General features: G+C 21.6%; 7 protein-coding genes across 7 annotated transcripts; 3 read left to right on the forward strand and 4 right to left on the reverse strand.

Moving 5' to 3' along the window:
- Positions 1-370: 370 nt before the first annotated feature.
- Positions 371-3,568, reverse strand: PY17X_0944500 (uncharacterized protein; the record flags this gene model as incomplete). The annotated part of the gene is made up of 1 exon (XM_725659.2): positions 371-3,568. One exon carries the CDS (start codon positions 3,566-3,568, stop codon positions 371-373), a length of 3,198 nt encoding a protein of 1,065 aa, XP_730752.2.
- A 4,247-nt stretch (positions 3,569-7,815) lies between these two features.
- PY17X_0944600 (metabolite/drug transporter, putative) lies at positions 7,816-9,975 on the reverse strand (the record flags this gene model as incomplete). Its single annotated transcript, XM_022956112.1, has 9 exons — positions 7,816-7,889; positions 7,989-8,039; positions 8,149-8,208; positions 8,304-8,380; positions 8,471-8,533; positions 8,625-8,694; positions 8,806-8,919; positions 9,008-9,340; positions 9,564-9,975. 9 exons carry the CDS (start codon positions 9,973-9,975, stop codon positions 7,816-7,818), a joined length of 1,254 nt encoding a protein of 417 aa, XP_022812292.1.
- Positions 9,976-11,518: 1,543 nt separating this feature from the next.
- On the forward strand, positions 11,519-12,707 carry PY17X_0944700 (DNA-directed RNA polymerase III subunit RPC8, putative; the record flags this gene model as incomplete). Its single annotated transcript, XM_022956113.1, has 6 exons — positions 11,519-11,629; positions 11,783-11,966; positions 12,104-12,167; positions 12,318-12,421; positions 12,512-12,561; positions 12,660-12,707. 6 exons carry the CDS (start codon positions 11,519-11,521, stop codon positions 12,705-12,707), a joined length of 561 nt encoding a protein of 186 aa, XP_022812293.1.
- Positions 12,708-13,118: 411 nt separating this feature from the next.
- Positions 13,119-14,873, reverse strand: PY17X_0944800 (uncharacterized protein; the record flags this gene model as incomplete). Its single annotated transcript, XM_725170.3, has 1 exon — positions 13,119-14,873. One exon carries the CDS (start codon positions 14,871-14,873, stop codon positions 13,119-13,121), a length of 1,755 nt encoding a protein of 584 aa, XP_730263.3.
- Positions 14,874-16,151: 1,278 nt separating this feature from the next.
- PY17X_0944900 (WD repeat-containing protein, putative) lies at positions 16,152-17,924 on the forward strand (the record flags this gene model as incomplete). The annotated part of the gene is made up of 1 exon (XM_718814.2): positions 16,152-17,924. One exon carries the CDS (start codon positions 16,152-16,154, stop codon positions 17,922-17,924), a length of 1,773 nt encoding a protein of 590 aa, XP_723907.2.
- Positions 17,925-18,768: 844 nt separating this feature from the next.
- On the reverse strand, positions 18,769-20,173 carry PY17X_0945000 (thioredoxin-like mero protein, putative; the record flags this gene model as incomplete). Its single annotated transcript, XM_718815.1, has 2 exons — positions 18,769-19,054; positions 19,197-20,173. 2 exons carry the CDS (start codon positions 20,171-20,173, stop codon positions 18,769-18,771), a joined length of 1,263 nt encoding a protein of 420 aa, XP_723908.1.
- Positions 20,174-21,788: 1,615 nt separating this feature from the next.
- PY17X_0945100 (uncharacterized protein) lies at positions 21,789-24,889 on the forward strand (the record flags this gene model as incomplete). The annotated part of the gene is made up of 2 exons (XM_718816.3): positions 21,789-21,859; positions 21,994-24,889. The coding sequence occupies 2 exons, from the start codon at positions 21,789-21,791 to the stop codon at positions 24,887-24,889; spliced, it is 2,967 nt and encodes a 988-aa protein (XP_723909.3).
- Between the last annotated feature and the right edge of the window lie 153 nt (positions 24,890-25,042).

Here is a 25,042-nt window from a genome sequence, read left to right on the forward strand (position 1 = left end):
TTCATTTTTTATGTGTTTGTGTGTAAAAAAAAAAAAAAAAAAAAAAAAAAAAATAGTACAAAATAGTACAAATAGTACAAATAGTACAAAATTGTACAAAATAGTACAAATAGTACAAATAGTACAAATAGTACAAATAGTACAAATAGTACAAATTGTACAAAATTGTACAAAATTGGATTTGATTAAAATATATTCCTTTTCATATATCAGTAGTATAGAAAAGAAAAAAAAATATTTGATAAGACTTGATTTAACATTCTTGATAATAAAAAGTAAAATAGTAATTGTTTTTTTTAAAGTATAAGATATGTATATACGAATTATCCATTTTAAATTTCCGTTATTTTTTTATTTTTTTTTTTTTTTTTTAAGGGTTTTTATTTGCTGACTTATTTAAGGTGTTTAATTTTTGTGATGATATTTGATTAGTATGTATTGTGTTAATAATATATGAAGGATGATTATTAATATATTTTGTTAATTTATTTTGTGTATATATACAAGAATAATTGTTATTTGAAATATCTTGATATGGATAAATATTATTATTTTTTTGGAGATGAAGATAATTAAATGGTTCATTGTTTGTTAATAAGGTGTCTAAAATAAGATTATTTTTATTCATAATATCATTATTATAATTATTTATTTTATTGAAACAATTTACATCGTTTGATGAAGATAAATAAATATTGTTTAACACATTTTTATAAAAATTATTATATTTATTATTAAAATAAAATAAGTTATTTGTATTATTAGAATATATAGAAGAAGAATTAAATTTATTTATTGGTGGATTATATAAATTATCATAATTATTAGTTATATAATTATGTATTGGACAAAATATTTTTTTATCTTCTTCATTTGTGTTATTAAATATATCATTATTATTTTGAGGATATCTAGAATAAAATATATGACAAAAATTTTGATCTGTAATATTATATGGTATTGTAACTGAATTATTGTCATTTTGGAAATTTACGTTTGTATATATATCTTCCATATATTGTTGATTTATTTTGGGTACATACAAAATGTCAGACTCATTTTCTGAATTTTTAATTATATCGTTATATTTGTTGGTTGCTTGGAAATTGCCCAATCTGTTCGTGTTGCGATATAGTCTGTCTCTTGGTTCGCCATCTACTTCTACATCTTCTACATCTTCTGCATCGTCTGCTTCTTCTACATCTTCTGCTTCTTCTACATCTTCTGTTTCTTCTACATCTCCTGCATCTTCTGCTTCTGCTTGATTCACTTTTTGGCTTGAGCCGCTTTTATAGCCAATTGAATATAAAGAAGTGGTTAAATTTGGTGATCGATTTTGAGGTTGAGATATATTTGAATTATATAAATTAGGGTTGGTAATATAATTATTAATAAATTGTTGAGAATTATTTATATAAGAATCAGAAAAGGGATGTATACATATATGATTTTTATAGCCTGTATATGTAAGTGGTATTGAATTATTATTTAAATTTATAGATGAAAAATTATATAAATTATTTTTTTTTTTTTCTATAATATTTTGAAATAAATGTATAAAATGTTTATATCCATTTGAATTTTTATCATAAATATTATTAGAATAGTTTTGTTTAAAACTATATTTATTTATATATGTATTATTTTTTTGAATTTTGAAATGTAGATTATGTAATAATATATTTTTATTTTTTTCTTGAATCATGTTTGGATAAAAATCTTTTACAATATTTGATACATGTGTAGAATTATTTAAATTATAATTATACATTTCTGGTTTTATTATTTTATTATTATAAATTAGTTGATTTATAGGTTCATATGTATATATTTCTGATTGTTTGTTATCTTTTTTATTTTTTAAGGTACCTAATTTTTCTATATTACTATAAATGAAAAAATTGTTTGGTGATTCGGATTTATTATTATGATTCAAATTAAAAGCTTTATGATAATGCACTGGCATTATATGTTTAAGAGGCATGCTGTATTTATTTTCTTTGTTAATAACGGAATGAGAAACAGCATCAGAGATCGAATGTGTAACGTTATTGCATCTATCTTTGTTAGAATAAAAAGACAATGTGTTATGTGAATCATTATTTCTATATGAATTAGTCATGTATATATTTTTAGACATATTATAAAATCTTAACCATGGATGATAAGAAGCAATATTTATATTTTGGATTCTTTTTTTTGGATCAAATTGTAAAAATTGTTGGCATAAATCTTTGGCTAACGGATAATTATTAAAAGATAATAAACTAAAATTTATTCCTTTTTTTTCTTTTTTCATTAATATCTCTTTTGTATTCCTATAATTAACCATAAAACACATGGGAAGTGGTGTAATACCTGTAATCAATATGTACAGAATTATTCCTATAGACCATATATCGGATGTTATCGAATAGTTTAACCCTTTTATAATTTCAGGCGCTATATATCCATATGTCCCGACTAGCTTAATATGCCTTGGCTTGCTTGCTCCGGAATTCGCTACCCCGCCATTCGCTAGGCCACCACTCGTTAGGCCGCCACTTTTTATGCCTGCATTTGGTAGGGCTGGAAGTGAATTAGAAATTGTCTGAGGTTTTATAAATTGGCAAGTGTCATAATCTATTAGTACTAGCTCATAATTATATTCATAATTTTTATCTTTTCTTTTTTTATTTCGAAACATTAAATTTTCGGGTTTTATATCTCTATGTATAATATTGTGATAATGTAAATAATTAACAGCTTGTAATATTTGCATTAAAATATATTTACATACATTTTCCTTTATTTGTTTTTTATAAATTAAGAATGAAAATAATTCTTTTCCTCTTAACTTTTCCATAATTAAATAAAAATTTTTTCCATCATCATATATATCATATATTTTCATTAAATTTTTATGTTGACTAATTGAAAAAATATATTCTATCATATTTGTCCATGTTTCTCCAAATGCAATTAATGCTTTTTTTTTATTTATAATTTTTATAATTTTTTTAGTGTTATTTTGTTTATCAATAGCATTTAATAAAACAGCTCGATCAAATGGTAAGTCAAATTCTTTTAAAGATTTTTTGGTTATTTTTACATAACATTCATATAGATTAAATTTGTTAGAATTATATTTTTGTCTTTTTTTTTTATATTGATTTATAGCATCATATTGCCTGTCTGATTCATAATTTTTTTTTCTTTTTTTTGAAGGTGCAATAATGTTAGTATTTTTAAATTGTTTGGCTTGAATCGTTTCCTCTTTTTTTGTACAAAATTGATGTGCATCATCTTTGCCACTTTTACCACAATTTTTACCACAATTTTTATCACAATTTTTATCACAATCTTTACTACAATTTATATCACCATTTTTATTGCCATTTTTATTGCCATGCTGGCTGTTTGTTTTTTCTTCATACTTATTTATAACATCGTCAAACAAATGCTTATAATTTTTTAATAAGAATTCTTCACATATTGGTAAGAAACCTTTTATTATATAATAATCTTCTATTTTTTCATTAATCAGTTTTTTTATTTTTTTTTTTTTTTTTCCAATATGATTCAGCATTTTATTTATTAAAATGTATAACCGATACACTATATATTGCAAAATAATTTTTGCAAACAAATATATTTTTTATTTTTATATTGCGCAAGTATGAAATAGTTCTAACGCTTTGGTGTTATGCAATTATTCCAACTTTGTATGATACAATCTTTAATAGATATATATATATACATGTACATGTACATGTACATGTGTATGCATACTTTTCAGACACTGAGAAGGGTTTTCTTTGTTATTTTTGGTAATAACATTATAATTTATCTCATATTTATTTATAAAAAAATTAAAGATGTAGAGAATTATCAAAACAAATGTGCATGTACATATAGACATGGGGTTTTATGGATACCCTTTTTTTTAAATGATCTAATATTTATAAAAAGCATTTTTTTTTTTTTTTTTTTTTTAACTATCTTTTTCTTAAAATATAAATTTAAAGATTATATTTATTAAGATTGGAAACATGTATATATGTATGCATAAATGATAATAAGACAAATATCAAATTTTTTAGATAAAAATATATGTATTGCGATTATATGTATGCATACAAAATGGGTACAAAAGTTAAAGGAAAGCTATTTAAAAGGGAGATAAAACTGCTTAACTAATCATGTAATATAATTATTAAAACATATACATATATTTTAAAGCCTGTCTAATGATTATACGCATATATGTATTATGTATATATATACACTAATTTTATGTCTACATTTTTTTTTGGAGAATTTTCACAAAGATATTTTAAAAACATAGATGGAATATTAAAATAGAAAAAGAATAAATGTGACAATGTATGGATATATGATTTATCTATTTCGTATGAATGTGTTCAGGCAAATAGTGATGTATAAAAAAATATTTATTTAATAAAGAATGTAATAAAATTAAAAAAATTAATTATTTATGAATATATTAAAATAGTATTTTAAAAAAAAAAAAAAAAAAAAAAAAAAGTTATTCTACCGAATCATATAGTTTATGCTTTATCCAAGCGCGCAATTAAATATGTATACATATTTGTGAAAAAAAAAAAAAAAAAAATATTATGTATAAATTATATTAGTATAGAGTATAAAAATGAAAGATGGGGAAATGGATAGAATAAACTTTAGAAAGGGTAGACATAACATGGTTGCATTTAAATATTATAATTTTATCAATTAAAAAAATTATAAAATAAATAAATATATATGAAGTTATGAACTGTCTTAAGATTTAAAATATAACACAAAAAAAATTTGTATTAAAATATAATTATGTAAAAGATGAACTAATGTAGGAATATAATCATGTGCATATATTATGAAAATACAAATATAATTAATTTTTATTAACAAAATGAAAATAAAAGAATATGTGAAAAGTGTTTCTAGATTTGTATAAGAGATAAAAAAAAAAAGAAAAAAAAAGAAGAAAAAAGAAGAAAAAAAAAGAAGAAAAAAAAAGAAGAAAAAAGAAGAAGAAAAAAGAAGAAGAAAAAAAAGGGTTTATGCAAAGATATATTCTATCTGTGTATTTATTTATAATTTTGATATACAATACTAAGTATATTTTATAAATTATAGAAATGATGAATAGACAAAAATGCATAAAATAAAGCTCAAATAATATGAAATATATATATACAAGATGTTTATTAAAAAAATAGACATTATTATATGATAAAAATAATAGTAATAAAATTAATATAAATTATATATATTTATGTGCATGTTACATATATTATTTATATTCTTAGATGGAATAAATAAATGTGACAATGATATTGTAAATATCCATGATTTTGAAATAGTAACATTAAAACATTTAGGTGGAGGGGAAATATTTATGAATTATAAAAAAAAATTAAAGATTAAAATGGGTAACATAAATTTAAAAATATAAAAATAAAAAAATATAAAAATATAAAAATATAAAAATAAAACTATAAATAGAATATTTATCATTGCACACATGGAAACATTATATATTTATGTACTAAAGAATCATATGCATATAATTGAGCTGCTAGGGTGTACATATAAAATACTTAGATAAAAACGCAAATGGAAATATAGTTTTGTATTAATTTTTGATTAAGTTATATTTTTTTAATTGGCATCTATTCTGTAGACACGACTAAATTATGTGGTGATAATGAAAAACAAAATGGAAAACCAAATGGAAAACAGAATGAAAAACAGAATGAAAAACAAAATGAAAAACATAAAATGATAAATAGGAAATAAAAAAAATGTGTATAATTATAGACATGTAAAGAAAAATTGACTGCACCTATTTTCACAAATAATTTTATTACTATTATTTATATTAATTTTTTAAAATTCTGGGAATTATTTATTTTAAATTTAAAAGAAACAAAAATTCCAAAGGTGTGCTTTGAAAATTTTACTTTGATCCTATTTTTTTTTTTTTTTTTCGAAAGTTATTTGTGCAGGGGGCATGATAGCATTTCCCCATTTTGCACTTAAAAAAAAATGCTACCATAATATATTAAAAATAAATGACCAGTCAGGTACTTTATAATTTGATGTATATAAGTTTAAGGATAAGAATGATTTATTTCACATTTAACGAAAACTAGAATTAAAAAAAAAAAAGGAAACAATATGAAACAATATGAAACAATATGAAACAATATGAAACAATAAGAAAAATTAATAAAAAAATTAATAAAAAAATTAATAAAAAAATTGATAAAAAAATTGATAGCAAAATTGATAGCAAAATTGACAGCAAAATTGACAGCAAAATTAATAAAAAAATTATAGTTGTATTTTGACTATATATAGCATAAATTGTATTCCCATTTATGTAATAAAATAAAAACGCACAAAAATAGAATGAAAAAATGGCGATCACCAAAATGACGCATAGAAAAAAAAAAGAAACAGCGATAAATTAATATTTTTCGATTTTGATAAAAAAAAATATGAACATGTCTATATTTTTGGTTATAGACACCTAAAAAATATTGCTTGTTCATAATTTTTATAAATATTAAATTTAGCTATAAATAATAATTTATATAATAGTATTAAATTTAAAAGAGAAAAAAACAGTAAAATATATAAAAAATAATTCTAATACTAGTATTATTTATGCATTTACCATTTTGTTATATATAAATATAATATTTATTCATAGATATATGATTATAATTATAATGGTGATATAATAAGACCGTGATAAAATGAGTATATTTTGTGTGCGAATAGGTTAATATCATATTGTTTTAAAAAAATAATTTAAAATAAAAAAGTACTATTAAATGAAAATATATTTAATATATTCTTTATAGCTTTTGTTCATTTATTTTATGGGTATAAATATTTTTAGAATAAAACAATTCATATCACACACAAAATGGGTAGTGTTTTCTGCTATTATTATTATTATTATTAGGGTATTTATTATTATTAGGTTATTATTTTGTCAATTAAAGGTTATGGTTATGGTTATGGTTATGGTTATGGTTGTGGTTGTAGAGATAGTGGTGTTGCAAAATGTCTCTTGTATAAAATATATTATTTTCTTTTTTTTGAGATTTGATATTTCATTTTTTATATCATAATTTTTGTTTTTAAAAAACAAAACAATTAAATTTGTTCAGATATAAAAATGTATTGTATGTTTTTTATAAAAAATAATGGAATAGAAAGAATAAAAAAAATTAAAAATAATTAGCCATTAAAAAATTGAGTAATAAATATGGAAAAAAACTAGTAGACATAATAAGAAATAAAAAAAGGTGAAAAAAATGTGAAAAAAAATGTGAAAAAAAAGGTGAAAAAAAATGTGAAAAAAAAAAAAAAAATGTAAAATTTAAAATTAAAAAATTTAAAATAGGAAGTGCATAGTATTAAATATTATGAACTTTAAATGTTAATTATTTGTGAATATAGAGAAATTAAAAAAAAAAGGATATTTAAATATATGAATGCTTTAGATATCAGCATATATTTTTTCATTATGACAATAAAAATTTGTACACATGCATATATAAATGTGTGTATATTTGTTTAATAAACTATATAAAACAAATTAAAGTGTATAACCATCTTCATATTATCAAACAAGTTTTATGAATAAATAAAGATCATGATTTTTTGAAGAAATAAATTTTAGCTTAATTTTGTGGTCGCGACATATCTTAATTTGCTTGTTTGTTTCGAGTAAAAATGTGATGTTTTTGTTTCGGGTAAAAATGTGATGCTCTGTTTCATTTCTGTTCGATTATTTTATCCTGTTTCCTTAATTGGGACAAGCCATAAAAGTGGGGAATATATTATTAGTGATAACAAATAGAAATATGCTGAAATGTAAAAAAAAAATATATATATAATGGATAAAAAATTATGATAAAATTGGTGAAATAATTAAGGCAGTATAAAATTGAGATCAAAATTATTACTCGTTATTTTAAATGTGTTTCTGTATGAAGATATATCGGATAACCAACCTCCTGAAAGTTAAAAATGATATGATTGATAAAATGTTTAATAAAAATAAAAATAATAAACAAAATGGTAAATATGAAATATAGTATAAATTTAGTTATATATATATTTTACCGAAATATGCACTAATAGACCATACTAAGTAATATAAGCTTTGTATACCCATCCATCTTCCTATAAAAAATTGAAAAATAAAAATAAAGATATACATATAAATATTATAAAATAAAACTAATAAAAAGTTGAATAGTCTAGTCTATTAAACAAACCTGTATGCCTATTAGTATCTATAAAATCGTAGAGAATACTTTTATCGATTGAATTTGTACAATTTTGAAATACGCTCCTATAAATATAAAAATAATATTAATAATGATCGTGAATAATATTTTATTATATACTTAGAAAAGAAAAATAAAATAACATGTGTAATTACCTAAAAACATGAACTTTGAGAACATCTTGATAATTTTGTATATGTAGTAAAGAACAAAGCAATCTGATTAAAATAAAAATATATGGATGGGCATAATAAAATATTATAATTTATGAATAGTGAATTATTTTTTTTTTTTTTTTGAAATAATTACATAAAACCAATAGTTGTGAAAAATAGAGAAACTTGTGCTCGCCCTAATGATTTTGATAATTTTTGGGAAACTAAAAATGGGAGAAAAAATAATGTAGGAATGTGACAAATAACGATATGAATAGGATAATAAAATAATGTTTTATAGTGTATATACAAATTGTGATATAATTTAAACTTACGATAAGTAAAAAATGTTAAGAGAAGGGGAATGAGAATATTGAGAACACACATTAAAATGGGGGATACTTTATATTCGGATTTTAAAAATAATGAAAAGTATTTAAACGTCATTCCTGTAATGAAAATAGAGAAATATAAAAAAAAATGTGACAAAATATTCATGCACACATACATGGATAGATTTTTAATGCAAAATAATACCTGCCCCTGCCAAAGTAATAATATGTGATACAAAAACAATATAAGGGACGTGATTTGATTTTAACCACAATAAATTGGGTTTTTCATTTTGTTTGGCTATCAAACTTATTTCTTCTGATTTTGGTAATGTATTAACAGTATTATTTTTCCATAAAAAACTTATAATTGTTTGGGGAAGAATTGTTAATATAGAAAATTGAAATATGATAAAAATATTTGTAATATTCCATTTATCGTTATACAAATAAAATAAAATCAGACAAAAAAATGGTCCTAGCATTGTTGCAACTGTGCTAATGAGTTTTTGGTAGGTAAAAATTATACTCTTTTTGCCTGTACATGGAATAAAATATGGAATGAATATTTACATATTTGTATGATTTGTTAATGTAAACATTCTAAAATATATGACCAGGTTAATATAAAACAGTAGATAATTGGTAGAGTATCGAAAATTTATGTAAATAATATGACTGTACATGTAATTTTGGAAAAAATAAATAAAATTATATGAAAATAATATAATATCTTATAAATTGGTGTGAATTATTTTTACCCTTTTCTATGCTTTCTATAAAAATGGACTCGGTTATTACATGGGAAGATTCTTGCAACATTTTTGAAATCGCAGTTATAAGAATTATTAAATTTAAGTTATTTGTTCGAATGAACATATAATGTATAATATTAACTAGTAGATATGATATAGATATAAATCGTAAAATTTTAAGTCTGTTTTTTTTATGTTTATCACAATAATATCCAATTAAAGGGGATATAACTAAACATACCGATGAATTAATTATTGATAACAAACCAATTATTTTATTTTTTTTAAATTTTAAAAATATATAGTGGTCATGTAAAAAGGTATTCCTCATTGAATAGTTAATCCGGTCAAAAAAATGATGAAAAAACATCAATATAATATTTATGTGCCATTTTTGTTCCTCCATCCATTTTTTCATTTTTAACTCATTATTTATATTGGTTACTTTTTGTTATTTTTTGTTATTTTTTGTTATTTTTTGCTTATTCAAAAATTTGGTAAAATAAAGCTATGCTATTCTATTTAAAAAAAAATCAAAAATAGTAATAGCATGAACAAATAATAATAATTTAAAAACAACGTTGCTTATCTCTTATGTTACACGTGTATGTTTAAATACGTCTTCAAAAAATTAACAAATTTATAAAAAAGAAAGAAAATTTTCTTCAACTGTTCAAAAATTATGACAAATCGCTCACTTCCTTTGGTCTAAAAAGAGTGGAAAATATAATTTAAGACAATAATAAGATGATATATATATATATATATATGTGTGTATGAATGTAATATGAATATGTGTGTGTATAGTACTAAAGATATATTTGAAGGAAAAAACAAATACAATTATACTAATTACAATCCCAATAACAATAAAAAGTATGTTGTATATATTAAAGTATGTAGATATATGTGTAAGGGATAGATACACCAAATTTATAATAAATAAGGGATAAACGGAAATATGAGATATTTTCATTTTGTTAATAAAACATGAATACACATATAAAATTATAAGTTTTCTCTTTTTTATACACTATAGTATAATTACCGTATCATTTTTTTGAAGCTAGGGTTAATCAAATATATCGTTGTTACTTTTTATAAGTAAAAATTAGTAAAAAAAAAATTTGATAAAATATATATATAAGGAATGAAATTAAAAAAAAATATAATTTTTATGATAAATAACAAAATAAGAAAAATGTAGCCAAAATAGTAACAGTAGGAAATACGAATTATTATAAATACATTAGCTATATTTTATATATGAATTTGTTTAAGGGAATGTAATATATTATATTTCCTAAAAATTGAAAGCATGCTTTTATTAAAAGTATACAAAATAATTTTAAAAGATAAAATATTTTAAGTTATAAAAATCATGAAAAAATGTATAAAAATAATAACAAAACTAAATAGAAAACATTGATAAAATAATCATTTTCTTTATATATAAATATGCACAAAAGAGAAACAAACACAGTGAATCACTAACCGTCGCTTGTAGATATAAAATTATACGTCGCTCTCTTTACATATGCAATATGAATAATTTGGGGGGAAAAAAAATATCTAAAAATTACAATAAAAACAATTTTAGCGTGTGAATGTGAATTTTTATTGTTTAAAATAAATATAAAAAAAAATGAATTAAAAAAAAAAAATGAAATATGTATAACAAAATAGATATTTAAAAAGTGATAATCCAAATAATGTGATAAAAATCGAAAAGATATAATTTTAAAATGTTCAGATTAATTTTATTTTTGTAGAATAGTTGTTTTTTTTCATTCTTCTTTATAGCCCCTTTCCTTTTATGTAAGAATTCGATTGTGTAATATGTGTTAGGGATATTACATATATAACCATTTATAAATAGAATATAAATTAAAAAAAAATAAAAATATATTCATCTTTGCACATGTATATATCTACATATATTCTTTTTCCCGTCATATAGAATGTTTTCTCTTGTTCGTATAGAAGACGTTATAAGCATTGAAGCTCATTTTAATGATAATGAAATAAAAAATATTATAGAATTTTTATTAAGAACAAAATATGTAGATAAGGTATAACATTTTGCTTGCATACTACATAAACGATAAAAAAAATTATACGCACATGTATATAGCACGTATATATAACACTATATTCGTGTGTATACTTTTGTTTAATTTGTTGATTTTTTAATTTGTTATTTTTTAATTTGTTATTTTTAACAGGTGGTGCAAAATGCTGGATTGTGTGTTGGGTTATATGATATATTGGAAATAAAAAATAAAGAAATATTAAAAGGATGTGGAACAATCAGACTAAATGTGATTTTTCGTTTAGTTTTTTTCCACCCATATGAAAACGAAATTATAGAAGGTTATGTAAAATCTTCAGATCACAATGGTATCATAGGTTACAATTAATTTTTTTTTTTTTTTTTTTTTAATTTTTTTTAAAATAAGACAAATATAAGCATGTAATGCTATTCATTTGTTCATTCATTTGTTACCATATTTGGACTGTTGTTATTTATATTTTTATCCATACAGTTAGTTTGGGCTTTTTCGAAAATATAAGAGTTAATCGGGCATATTTAAAGGAACCAAAGGAATTGTAAGCTAGCTAGCTATTTTTTTAAATAATTTTTTTTTTTTTTTTTTAATTATAAAGGAATTATAATTTGGCTTTGAATTCCTGATGTTTCAGTTGCATTAGATTATTTTGTTATTTTTATTTATCTTAATTTTTAAAAAATATTTTCAGTGATGATGAGAAAAATGAATGGTATTGGACATACGAGGGTATTAAATGTTTTTATACAAAAAATGAACCAATAAGAATAAGAATTTTAGAGACATATTTTAGTGGTATATAATAAAAATCATTATAAAGCATACCTATTTTCTTTATTTTATTTGGATATGTTTTCCAAATATTACTTATTTTTTTTATATTAGACCCTAACGAGCTTAACGAAGATGAATCAATACCGTCTATGTCAATAACAGTAAGTTTAAGGGAATTAATTTTGTGTGCAACTGTAGCAATTTGCTGCCATTGTCATTTTTCCATATTGCCATATTGCCACATTTTGCCATTTTTTAGGGGAGTGTGCAACAAGATGGGTTAGGGCTTGTGAAGTGGTGGAATTAGTCTTTATTTTTGAGGACTAAAATTTATGAAGATTTAATTTTTTGTTTAAATTTAATCAGATATGTATATATACACTTTTTTCTTATTTTAAATATCATTAATTTGATGACAAGTTTTTCCGTGAATTTCATTTATATATGACAACATTTTAAACTTTGGAAAAAAAAAAAAAAAAAAAAATTATTTTATATAATAGTGTGCAAAATAAGGATAAATAAAATAATTTTAAAGTAATAAAAATATATGTATATATATATATATATATATATGTGAGTATGAACATAAAATGAAAGGTTGTAGAAGAAGGTGAGATATTAGTAGAACAAATGGTAGAGTCATGTATGATAATAGTTCTAACAAGTTGTAAAAATATACATATATATATGTATGTATACAGTTTTAATAATAATTTTATTCTATTTGGTCTTGTTCGGATAATTCACTATTATCTGAATATATTTTGTCTGGTTGATAAGTGTGGATAAAAGCATGTTTTGACCTAATACCAGTTCCAATATAAAAATTAAAATGTTGTTTATTACAATATATTGTAAAAGCACCATAAAATACAAAATTATAAATTATAATTATATCATAGTGGTTATTATTTATTCCATATGAATAACCATGATTAAGATGTTTAATTTTCCATGTATATATATTTGTTTGGTTATTTTTTTGTGCCTTAATTTTTCTAAGTATTTTTAAAGGGGGTGTTTGTTTAATTAGATTTATAATTTGTTTATAATTTTTATCATCTTTTTCTTTTTTTGATTTAATTTTTGGATATACGATATGTCCATTTGGTAAAAAATGATATCTAGAATATACCCAATTTGTGATATTTGATAATAAATTTATATCATATTTAAATTTATAATTTATAATAGGATCAGAATTATTATCATCATTTTCACTTTTTTCTGATTCATCACTGACAACACTAGATTGGGTATTTTCTTTATTACTTTCATTTTCTTCATCATCTGTTTGTTCATTTTTTTCTGAATTTTCTTCTGTTTTAAAAATAAAATAATTTTTTGGGGATATACATGTATAAGATGAAATTATTGAGATAAGAGCTCTTAAGTAATGTTTTTCTTTTATTTGAATATTTGGAAAAGATGTAATAATATGATTAATATTTCCAGTTAACATTTTATTAATTTTGTTTGTTTTTTCTATATACTCAGGAGTAGTTGGTTTTAACAAAACCCATTTATTAGTACCATTAATTGAAACCCAATAGACATATTTATTTATTTTTTTGTTAAAATTTTGATATTCTTCTTTTGTGTATAAAGATTTTACATTATTTGTATTAATATGACTTTTTTCTGATTTATTTTGGCTTTTTTGTTCATCACTATTATAACTTTCTGAAGTGTTTGGTGTAGTAGACAAATTTGAATTTGAACTTGTTGATTCATTTGAGCTGACTGAGTCAGGTGAATTTTTTGAATTTTTTGAATTTTTTGAATTTTCCGAACTTTTCGAGCTTTTCGAGCTTGTTGAGCTTGCTGAACTTTGGCTGTTTTTTTTTTTTTTTTTTTTATTAAAAGTAGATAAAGATTTTTTATAATTTTTAAGTTGTCCTTCTAAAATATAATAATCATTATTTATTCCTTTTAGGATCCCCCAAAAGTTTAAAGATATTAATGAATTTTTATTTTTTTTTAAAATATTTTTTATAGAATTTTCAATATAAAATATTAGATTAGTATTTATTTGATAACCAGCCCATTTTATTAATTCTATTTGATGAAATAAATTTATTGAAAATGGTAATTTTATTGGCTTAATATTTTCTTCATTATATTTTTCTGTGTATTTTAGTTCCTCAATTATTTTTTTTATTTTTTGCATCCATTCATTTTTTTGTTTTATATAATTATTTAATATATAATTATCTAATGTAGAATTAGTTTGATCGATTTCTTTTAATATGTTTTTTGAGTTTCCATTATTATTTTTATAAATATGTTTTTTATTTTCTTTTACTTGTGTTGATATTATTTCAAAATTGTCATAACATTTATCTGGTTTTTCTAAAATTATATAATTAATTAAATCACAAATATGTTCATATACAGATTGTCCATTTTCGTTTTTCTTTTTTAGATAATCCTTAGCGTTGTTCAAAGATATCGCTAGATTATTTTCCATTTCGCTTAATCATAATTTTGGTTTGCGAGAGTGGCTGTTTTGAATTGGGTTTATTTTGGCTATATGCCTGTCTACTTCGACGACTATATATTTGTATGCCTACCTATTTGTATGCCTACCTATTCGTGTGTCTATAATAAGTTTGCCTACTTTTCAGCTCAATCAGAAATGTAGAATAAAGCCAAAATAGGACACATAAATATATTTATTCATGCAAATGTATTTAAAAAAGTTGGAATAGGAATAAAAATTCGAAAGATAAGTATATAAAAATAATGATTATTTAAGTTTGAAATGGAAAAAAAACAAAGACAAAAAGGTGCATGATAAAAAAGAGAAAATTAATATTCATTTCGATTTATTATTTTTATAATTAAAAAATGCAAATTTTAAGTTTCAATAATTTATATATACATAGACATATAATAAAGAATAAATGGTGTGCTTTTTTTTTTTTTACGATGTATGGAGAAATTATAGGCTAAATAAAATCCATGAATCGTAGATGTACAAAAATGTAGGAAATAAAAATGTAGGAAATAAAAATGTAGGAAATAAAAATGTAGGAAATAAAAATGTAGGAAGTAAAAATGTAGGAAGTAAAAATGTAGGAAGTAAAAATGTAGGAAGTAAAAATGTAGGAAGTAAAAATGTAGGAAGTAAAAATATTTGATAGATTTTCTAAATTGGAGAAAAATAATTCCAGATGTATACACACAAATAGTTATTTAATTTAAAATATAAATTATAATAATATATAAATGTGAGAGTATAATATTATTCGAGGGAAGTCCTTATATATTTATGTCTACATTGAGAGAAAAAAAATATGTGTATATTATTTTTTTTTGTGTGTCTTATTCATGAAAATAAATAAAAGTATAGTATATAGTTTCGTAAATTATATAAAAATATATTTTTTTTTATTATATTAAATAAATTGAAAATGAGGAATAAAAATATGAATAAAATGAATTAAATATTGTATACAAATGAGAGTATAAAAATTTATATATTTATAAAGAGAAAAATAAAATATGCAATTTTTATCCCTTCAAATATATGCATGTACATATTATAGATAAAATTTAATATTTTACAAAATTATAGTTTAATATATTTCTCCCTTTAAATTAGGGTCGAATAATATAGATAGATTCATTTGGGCAGGGAAAATATTTGCAGCTAAAGAGGTATATCTTACTGGGTTTTTTCCGATATTTCCAACATTTTTCTGAATTTTCCAGCATTTTTTGTTTTGGTTAGTAAGGACAAAAAATGGGGATCAGGAATTGGGTATCGAGTGATGACTATATGTTCGAAATAAAAAATAATGAAAATTTATTTGAGGACAAAAAGCTAGAATATAATGTAAAACCGGTATGGAGTTTTAAAGGACATACAAACTCAGTTGAAGGGATTCATTTAATTGAGAAAAACAGATTTGTTACGACTTCCCATGATAATACAGTTTGTATTTGGAGTTTAGATTATAAAAATAGAATTAAAAATATAAATTTGTATAATTCAATATTATGTTCTAGCTATAATTCTAAAGATAAAAATTTATGTGTAGGAACTACTAATGATAATGATAATATATATTTAATAAATATGAAACAAATAGAAGAAGAGCGAATTGAAAAAAAGAATGTAAAAAAAAATATAGGAGAAAAAAAAAATATAGAAGTGTATTCATCAAATTGTGCATCTATATTTTGTATTAATTATTTTGATGATGATAAAATAAGTTATGGAAGTAAAGATGGTTGTATATGTTTATTAGATATAAATAGTAAAAAAAATATTTATAAATATGAAGAAATAAAAGAAGATTGTCAAAATTTTTGTACATATAATGAATATTTTAAATTTCATATTTTTAGTACATATAAAGGAAAAGTATTATTTATAGATTCTAGGCAACAAAATAATCCTATATATATAAATGAAAATTTACATTCAAAATATTCAATTAATACTATATATAATTGTAATAACTATATATATACAGGAGGATCAGATTGTTTGATAAAAAAATTTGATATTAGATGTCTTGAAAAAAATAATCCTGTTGAAATATATGTTGGGCATACATCACCTATACGTTCTTTAGCATTTTCTAAAAAATATGTGAATTTTTTTTGTTCTTCTTCAGATAATGGATGTATAAAATTGTGGAAATGTAATAAAAGCTTTTCTTATACAAATAAATATGCTGCTTCATTAAGTTGTAGTGCATCTGTTTTGGATAATACTAATAGAATATTAAGTGTAAAAAGCGATGCATCTAAAATTCGAAAACCTAGTAAAAATTTTTTAGAATTAAATAAAATAAAAGTGTCTAATAAGGGTTCAAGTTGTATTATATCTGAAGATGATAATAAGAAAATATCAGAGTCAATAAAATTGATGAATAAAAGTAGTAACTATAATATAAGTACTAATAAAATTATAGGAAATGAAAAAATGAATAAAAAGGGAATAGGATCAGATGTAAAAATAAATAGTGATCAATATGTGCCTGTTATTTCAAAACATGAATTATTTAATTCTGTAAAAAACAAACCAGATGGTTTTAATAAATTATCAAGAAATCGAAATTTAAAAAGTGAAAATAAAACCGAGGAAACAAATAGTAATAGTAATAGTAATATAAAATCAGGAAAAAAAAATATAAAATCTGAAAATAAATTAAATAGCGGTTCATCTATTAATCCAACTATTATATACAAAAGTAATATTTTTAATACAAATAACAAAATGGTAGAAAAAAATTATCTAAATGTATTATATGATAATAATAGAAATAGTATGATTTCATCTATAAAGACAAATAATAATATTTTTAATTCTGATTTTTTTTCAAATCAAGTTTATGGATTTAATAATAATCAAAAAAAAATAAAAATAACATACCCCAATTTATCTATGTTAAATCATAAAAGTCGAGTTTCATCAATGGAATGGACTAACAATTTTATTTTATCAACTTCTTGGGATCAGACTGTTAAATGTTGGGATGTTCAAGATTATGTTATGAAACAATAAACAAAGGTTAGGAACAATACACACCATTTAATACATTTAAATAGAAATTTATTTTAATATACTTATATTTTTGATATAGAAAACGATATTTGTTTTTCATAATTGAATTATTTTTTTTTTTTTTTTTTTGGTTATTATACTATTTTCAATATAGCTATGTTTATTTAGGATTTTTCAATATAGCTATGTTTATTTAGGATTTTTCAATATAGCTGTGTTTATTTAGGATTTTTCAATATAGCTGTGTTTATTTAGGATTTTTCAATATTTTTTTTTGTTTTTGTGTGTTAATTTTTTTTAACATCATTTTATATATCCTAAATGTTTGTGACCTTTTATTTTTCTGTCGTTTCTTTGAATTTATGCAATAAAAGCTTTACTAATTTCATTAGTATCGTGAATAAAATAAAAAGATAAATAATATAGAAAAACTTTAGGGCTATATTGAATAAATTATATTATTTAATTAGATTGGTACATTAATGGAATTTTTGAAGTTATTAGTTAATTGAAGTAGTATAGGTGGTTTATCTTTCGTAAAAATACCCAACGTAATCTTTTTAAAGTATATAACATAAAAATATGAACAAGTCATTAAAAATAAGAATATAAATATGAAAAAAAAATTATTGAGAAAAGACACAAAGGTGATTATATTCATAATTTACGGTGAAAGGTTGTTGAATGGTGCAATAATATGTACATAAATATACATATAAAATTGGAAACTTATAAATTACATAAATGGGATATATATATATATATATATATGTAATATGTACTTTGTGTACACACACATGTGTGTGTTATAAAAAAAAAAAAGTTGGCTAGCTAGCTAGCTATTTTATAATTCGTCTTTTCCAGGTGAAGTATCCTCATTTTCATTGAGAACAAATTCAGGTAGTGTTTGTCCTTTTAACATAGTAAATTTAGCATCACCTCCTGATATTTTTTCTAATAATTTTTCTATATGTTCTTTTGTAGCTATTAAATCATCATTGATTTTTGCATATCTAATTCTTTTATGTGGATTAAAAACAACAACAGATGGATATTTTTTTAATTCGAAAAGTGATCGAAAGTTTGTTTCAGTAGCTATATCAATCCACATATATCGGAAATTTACACCGCTGCGAGAAAAGGAGAAAAAAATGAAAATAAATGAAAAAAATGAAAAAAATGAAAAAAATGAAAATGAATGAAAATGAATGAATTATATTTAGTTAAATATATAAGTGTGGATTATATCTAAAGATTGGTTAGTATTAGTACCGTCCACTCATCTGTGGTTTGAATTTTTCTTTTAAGGTAATGAGCATTTCTTCTTCAGATTTATCTAATTTGTCTCCTTCTTTCAAATATATAACACACAAACCTTTGTCTGTTTGTTTAAAACATATATCACCATGTGATAGTTTTGTAAATTTTGGTACGGCTTCAAATTTCCATGGTTTATAGTTAGTTTTTCCTGGTGATATATCAAATCCACCACCCATAACAAAAGTTTCTGAATGTATATTTAACCAATCAAACATATTTATAAAATTGTTTTTTCCTTTATATGTATCTACTACTTTATTTTTTTTTAACATAATTATAGATGGAAATGTTTTAATGTTATATTTTTTGACTAATTCATCAAGTTCATTATTAATATAACAAAACAATAATTTTTTATTAAAACTATTACTCAAAGCATTAAGAACATAATTAGGTTTTTTTTTATTACTGAAAATTAAAACTTTGGGCATATTTTCATGTTTTGAAAGAAAAATATTATAATCTTTGGTTTCTTTAATTATATCAATTTTTGATGGTATAAGATAAGTATATTTTTTTACATTTGCTTCATTTATTTCATCTTTAAATTCAAATTTAGGCATTGGATTTATTGGATATACTAAAAGATGATGTGTATTGCTACTTTTATATTCTGGTACATATAAGGATAATTCATCTTCACATAATCGAGAATTTGAATCACAGTCTATTGCACACAATGTTATTATTCCTTTAAATTTTTCTGCAACATGGTCATAATTTTTTATAACATTTTTTATATCTTTATTTGAATTTTTAAAAAATAATATAAAAAAAACTTTTTCATTTCTGAATTTATTTATTACTGTGTTAAAATTTTGATTATTAACAATTTGAAGATTATGTTTGATTGATTCTAATATTGATGATCTAATAAAAGAGCTACATAAATGGATAGCAAATAAAAAAAGAAGATATAGCTTGGCCATTTTTACAAAAATTTGGCTAGTTTTTTTTTTTTTTTTTTTTTTTTTTCAGTTTTATATGTTTGAATTATATTTGGTCTGTATTTTGTTGTTCTATTATAAGCTATCGTTTGATAAGTATTTTTTTTCCATTCATAAAATAGAATATGTTTTAAGATTGGAAAAACAAAGTATTAAAAATCGATAGCAAATGTAATAACTTAAATTAAAAAAAATAGCATCAATGCGTATATATGGTTATTTGATCATACATAAAAAATGGCATAGAGCATGAAGGGTGAACTTTTATATCGTAATTTTTAAATAAAAAAAATAGGTATAACAAATAATTATGTAAAAATGTATTCTTTAAAAATGGTATATTATGGTCATTCGGTATGTATGCATATAACTATTACTATTGCTATTACTATTGTTATTGTTATTATTTATATATGTGAAAAAATAATATAATAAAAAAAAGGGCATAAGATCAATAAAAAATATAAGTGAAATAAAAAAAAAATTATGTATTAATAAAAAAAAAAAAAAAAAAAAAGAAAGAAAGAAAGAAAGAAATATGTATATAATATAAAATAATTATGTGGCGCTTGTATTTTAAATAGGGTTATTATATGCACATAAATAATTATATATTAAAATAAATGTATGTATGGAAATATTTTCCATAAAAAATAAACCATGGGTATGATATTTTATAAAAATCGTATTTTTTTTTTGGGGGGGAATAAGAGAAAATTGATAGAAAGGTTTTGTTTAGGTTCGTAGAAGAATAATAATTTTATTTGGTTATTCTACACTTGTGTTTTTTAAATAGGCTAAACTTATTTTATAAAATTTACACATTTGGTATTATATAAATATAAAAAAATATAAAGTTATATATAAAAACTAATAATGGAAAATGAATAAAACAAATTGAATTTATATTTTTGTAATATAAAATATGGATAATAAAAAATATATGTAAATTATGAAAAAATAAATTTCGTTAAAAAAAAATGTTAAGTTATAGTGATAAATGATTGTTAGGTATTTTATATATTAGATATAACATTATCTTTGTTGGAAAAATAAAAAAAATTTATGATATTTTTTTCCATTTTGAAATTATTACGATTCTAGGAAATAATTTAAGAACCTTGATTTATTTATAAAATATTTTTTTTTTTTTTTTTTTTTTTTTTTACAACCCTATTTCAATGGATATATTTTGAAAAACGTCAAACTGTTGATTTAGTTTCATGTATTCCTTGAAGGTTAACAAGGAATATTTTTTTAAGAAATGTAAAAAAGGATATAAATTTGTGCAAACGTGTATATATGTATATGTATATATAAATATTTAACTACATAATTGGGTTATGCATTGACTAGAGGAAATGATAAAGACTGCACTGAACATGTTGAACATGTTTATTTTTGCATTATTTTTAAAGTGCTAAATATATAGCTACTATACTTAAATATTTATAATGTATTTTTTTTGAACATTTTTTGTGTAGTTGATTTAAAGACAAAATATAATTTATAGATTTGGGGATATCTTATTTTCTTTGGCTAGTTTATATAAATATTGAATATTATTGTTTTATCGAACTTGGTCAAATGTAGAAAAATGGGAGAATCAAAAAAGGAAGATAATGCTGATTTTCAAGAGCCTAAATTAAACAACTTTGAAAAGGCATTGTACGTTACTCATTTTGTATTTCATTTTGGCATTCATTTTGCATTTCATTTTGTCAGTTTATTTTGGCATTTCATTTTGTCAGTTTATTTTTTTATTTTTTTATTTTTTATTTTTTATTTTTTATTTTTTGTAGCATGGACGATTGGGTAAAGGCACTGGATCGAGTAGACGAGGGGCGTAGATGTTTTGAGAATTTGAAAAAATTATTTCAGGAAATGATAAGAATTGAAAAAGAATATGAACATAATTTAAGTAATTTGTGTAATATATTTAAAGAGTTTGATAATGAATCTAGTGGTATAAAAAATGGAATCATTGGAATAAAAAAAAACATAGAAAGAAGATGTGATCAAATAAAAGAATTTGTTAATTATGTAGAGATCGAAATAATAAATAATACATTAAATTCAACATTAACAAATCATAAAAATGTATTTAATTATATAAAATTAGATGGTATTGAAAATAATAAAATAGATGAAGAAGCAAAAAATGAAAGCTTAAAATATATAGAAAGATGTGCATATTCATATGGATCATTAATTAATTCTATAAACATTTTTCATAATAGTTTTTATTATGATCCTATAAAAAGAATTGAATTATCAAATAATTGTATCAAACAATATTTAATAGCTAAAAAAAGAGAAGAAGAATATAAACATGCAATTAATAATATTAATAATATACAAGAAAAAAAAGAAAAAAGATTAAAAAATATTTTATATTCTCTTGAATCTATGGATTATAAACGTATTGCATGTTTAAAAGATAATGTTATGAAATATTTAATTTTTTTAATGTCATATATTAGAAATGTACAATATGATGTTAATCTTTGTATTGACATTTTTAAAGATATTGATCCATATAAAGAGATTGAAGAATATTGTTTAAAAAAAAAAAATTTAAATAAAAAACAAAATGAACAATTAATTTTTTATAATAACGTTGTTTCATGGCCAATGTTAATAGATTTCGTAGATGAAATAAATCATTTTTCTCGAAAAGATTATAAAACAAGTTTATCATATAATGATATAGATGATAATACTTCTAATATATCTTCTAAAAATAAATATAGTAATATTTTATTATCTTTTTTTAATGTGAATACATATAAAAAGTGGGTTATAGAAGATGGATGTACTGTGCTTGGATCTGGAAAATCTTATGATTCAGATAATGCATATTCTGATAAATTTAAAGAAGAACATGAAAATAGTTCGAGTGTTATTTCAACTGGTATATTTAATGATATAATATTTTTTAAGAAAAATAGAAAAGGTGATGAATTGGCAGAAAAGGTCAGTCAAGAAAATCGTAAAGCTAGTCAAGAGATGAGTGGTGAAGAAAATAAAGAGATAAGCGATGAGGAAGATCAAAAGATGAGTGGTGGGGAAGATCAAAAGATGAGTGGTGAGGAAGATCAAAAGATGAGTGGTGGGGAAGATCAAAAGATGAGTGGTGGGGAAGATCAAAAGATGAGTGGTGGGGAAGATCAAAAGATGAGTGGTGGGGAAGATCAAAAGATGAGTGGTGGGGAAAATCAAAAGATGAGTGGTGGGGAAGATCAAAAGATGAGTGGTGGGGAAGATCAAAAGATGAGTGGTGAGGAGAGAGATATACAAAATAGCAAAATGAATCATGAAACTAATAGTGACATTGATATGGAAAAAGAAGCCAATTATTTAAATATAAAAAAAATATTTCAGTTGAGTAATAAAAATGGAGATTCTATGAGAAATAATAATAAATATGATGACGATTATTTATGTAATTCTAATTATGATTTAACAAATAGTTCTAACTCCTTAAAAAATATAAGATTGTTTTTTATTTTTTATTTGAAGAATATTTTTGCATCTAATTTTGATGTATTATCTGAGTTTAATATTGGCCCATTTTTTAATTCATACAACAATCGACTTATATTTTGCGAATGTCTGATGCGGTTCATTAAAGAGGGTGGCCCAGAAATAGGTGGTTCAGAAAGAGGTGGTTCAGAAATAGGTGGTTCAGAAAGAGGTGGTTCAGAAAGAGGTGGTTCAGAAAGAGGTGATTCAGGAATAGCTGGTTCAGGAATAACTGGTTCAGGAATAGCTGGTTCAGGAATAGCTGGTTCAGAAAAGGGTGTGAAGGAGAAGAAAGTTAGCAACAGAAAATCGATGGTTATATTTACAAAAGTTATTTTATTATTTTTAGATGCATGTAATGAATATTTCGATTATTGGTCAGCAATGTATATTTTAGTAGCATCTGAAAATTTATATCTTGAAGTAGATGTAAATGAAAATATAAATATTAACATTTTACTGAAAAAATATACATTTGAAAAAAGTAATAAAATAAGTCATAGTAATGATAAAAATGATTCTACTTTTGAAAATATAAAAATAAATTTGGATAGTGATATAGATGAAAATAATATTAAAAAAGAAGATGAAGTAAAAAATAAGGATTGTAAAAATATGATAAATATATTTGAAGAGAATAAAAATGAAACAGGAATTGAAATGCGTGAGAGAGTTAAAATGAATGTAGAAACAGAATCTGTGAAAAAAACTGATGAAAAACAGAAAGTTTATTTATATCGATTTTTATATGAACATGTTTTATGGAATGATATAAAATTTTGGGAAACATGTCTTTTAATAATAATATCTGAAATAATCCAAGAATCTATTTTATTAGAAAAATTAAGATATGAAAATAAAGAATCATTAATAAAAAATTATTTTTTTTTTTTTAAATATTTTAAAATATATAATAGCATGATTAATTATGGTTTATCTGTTAATCAAATTGGTTTGTTGTTAAATAAAATATTTCGTTTATTTAATTTGAAAACAGATCCTATATCTAGAAAATATTTTTTTCAAATTATTGATATAGCAACAAATAAAAACATTACCTTGAATTATATTAAAATGGGGTCAGAAAATATGAACAATGAATATAAAAAGTATTATATGCAATATTATAATAATTTTTTAAATGATGATTCACGAAATGGTGGGAAGAATTGACACAATATGGAAACAGTGTGCACATCCACATAGTATATTACGTATATTGCATATGTAGTATGTATGTATATATATTACATATATATGCATGGCATACTTGTGAAATTTGTTATTTTTTTGTGTATCTATATACTTGATATGACTTCCACATTT

This window comes from Plasmodium yoelii (genome assembly GCF_900002385.2).
Source record: "Plasmodium yoelii strain 17X genome assembly, chromosome: 9".
Taxonomy (NCBI): domain Eukaryota; phylum Apicomplexa; class Aconoidasida; order Haemosporida; family Plasmodiidae; genus Plasmodium; species Plasmodium yoelii.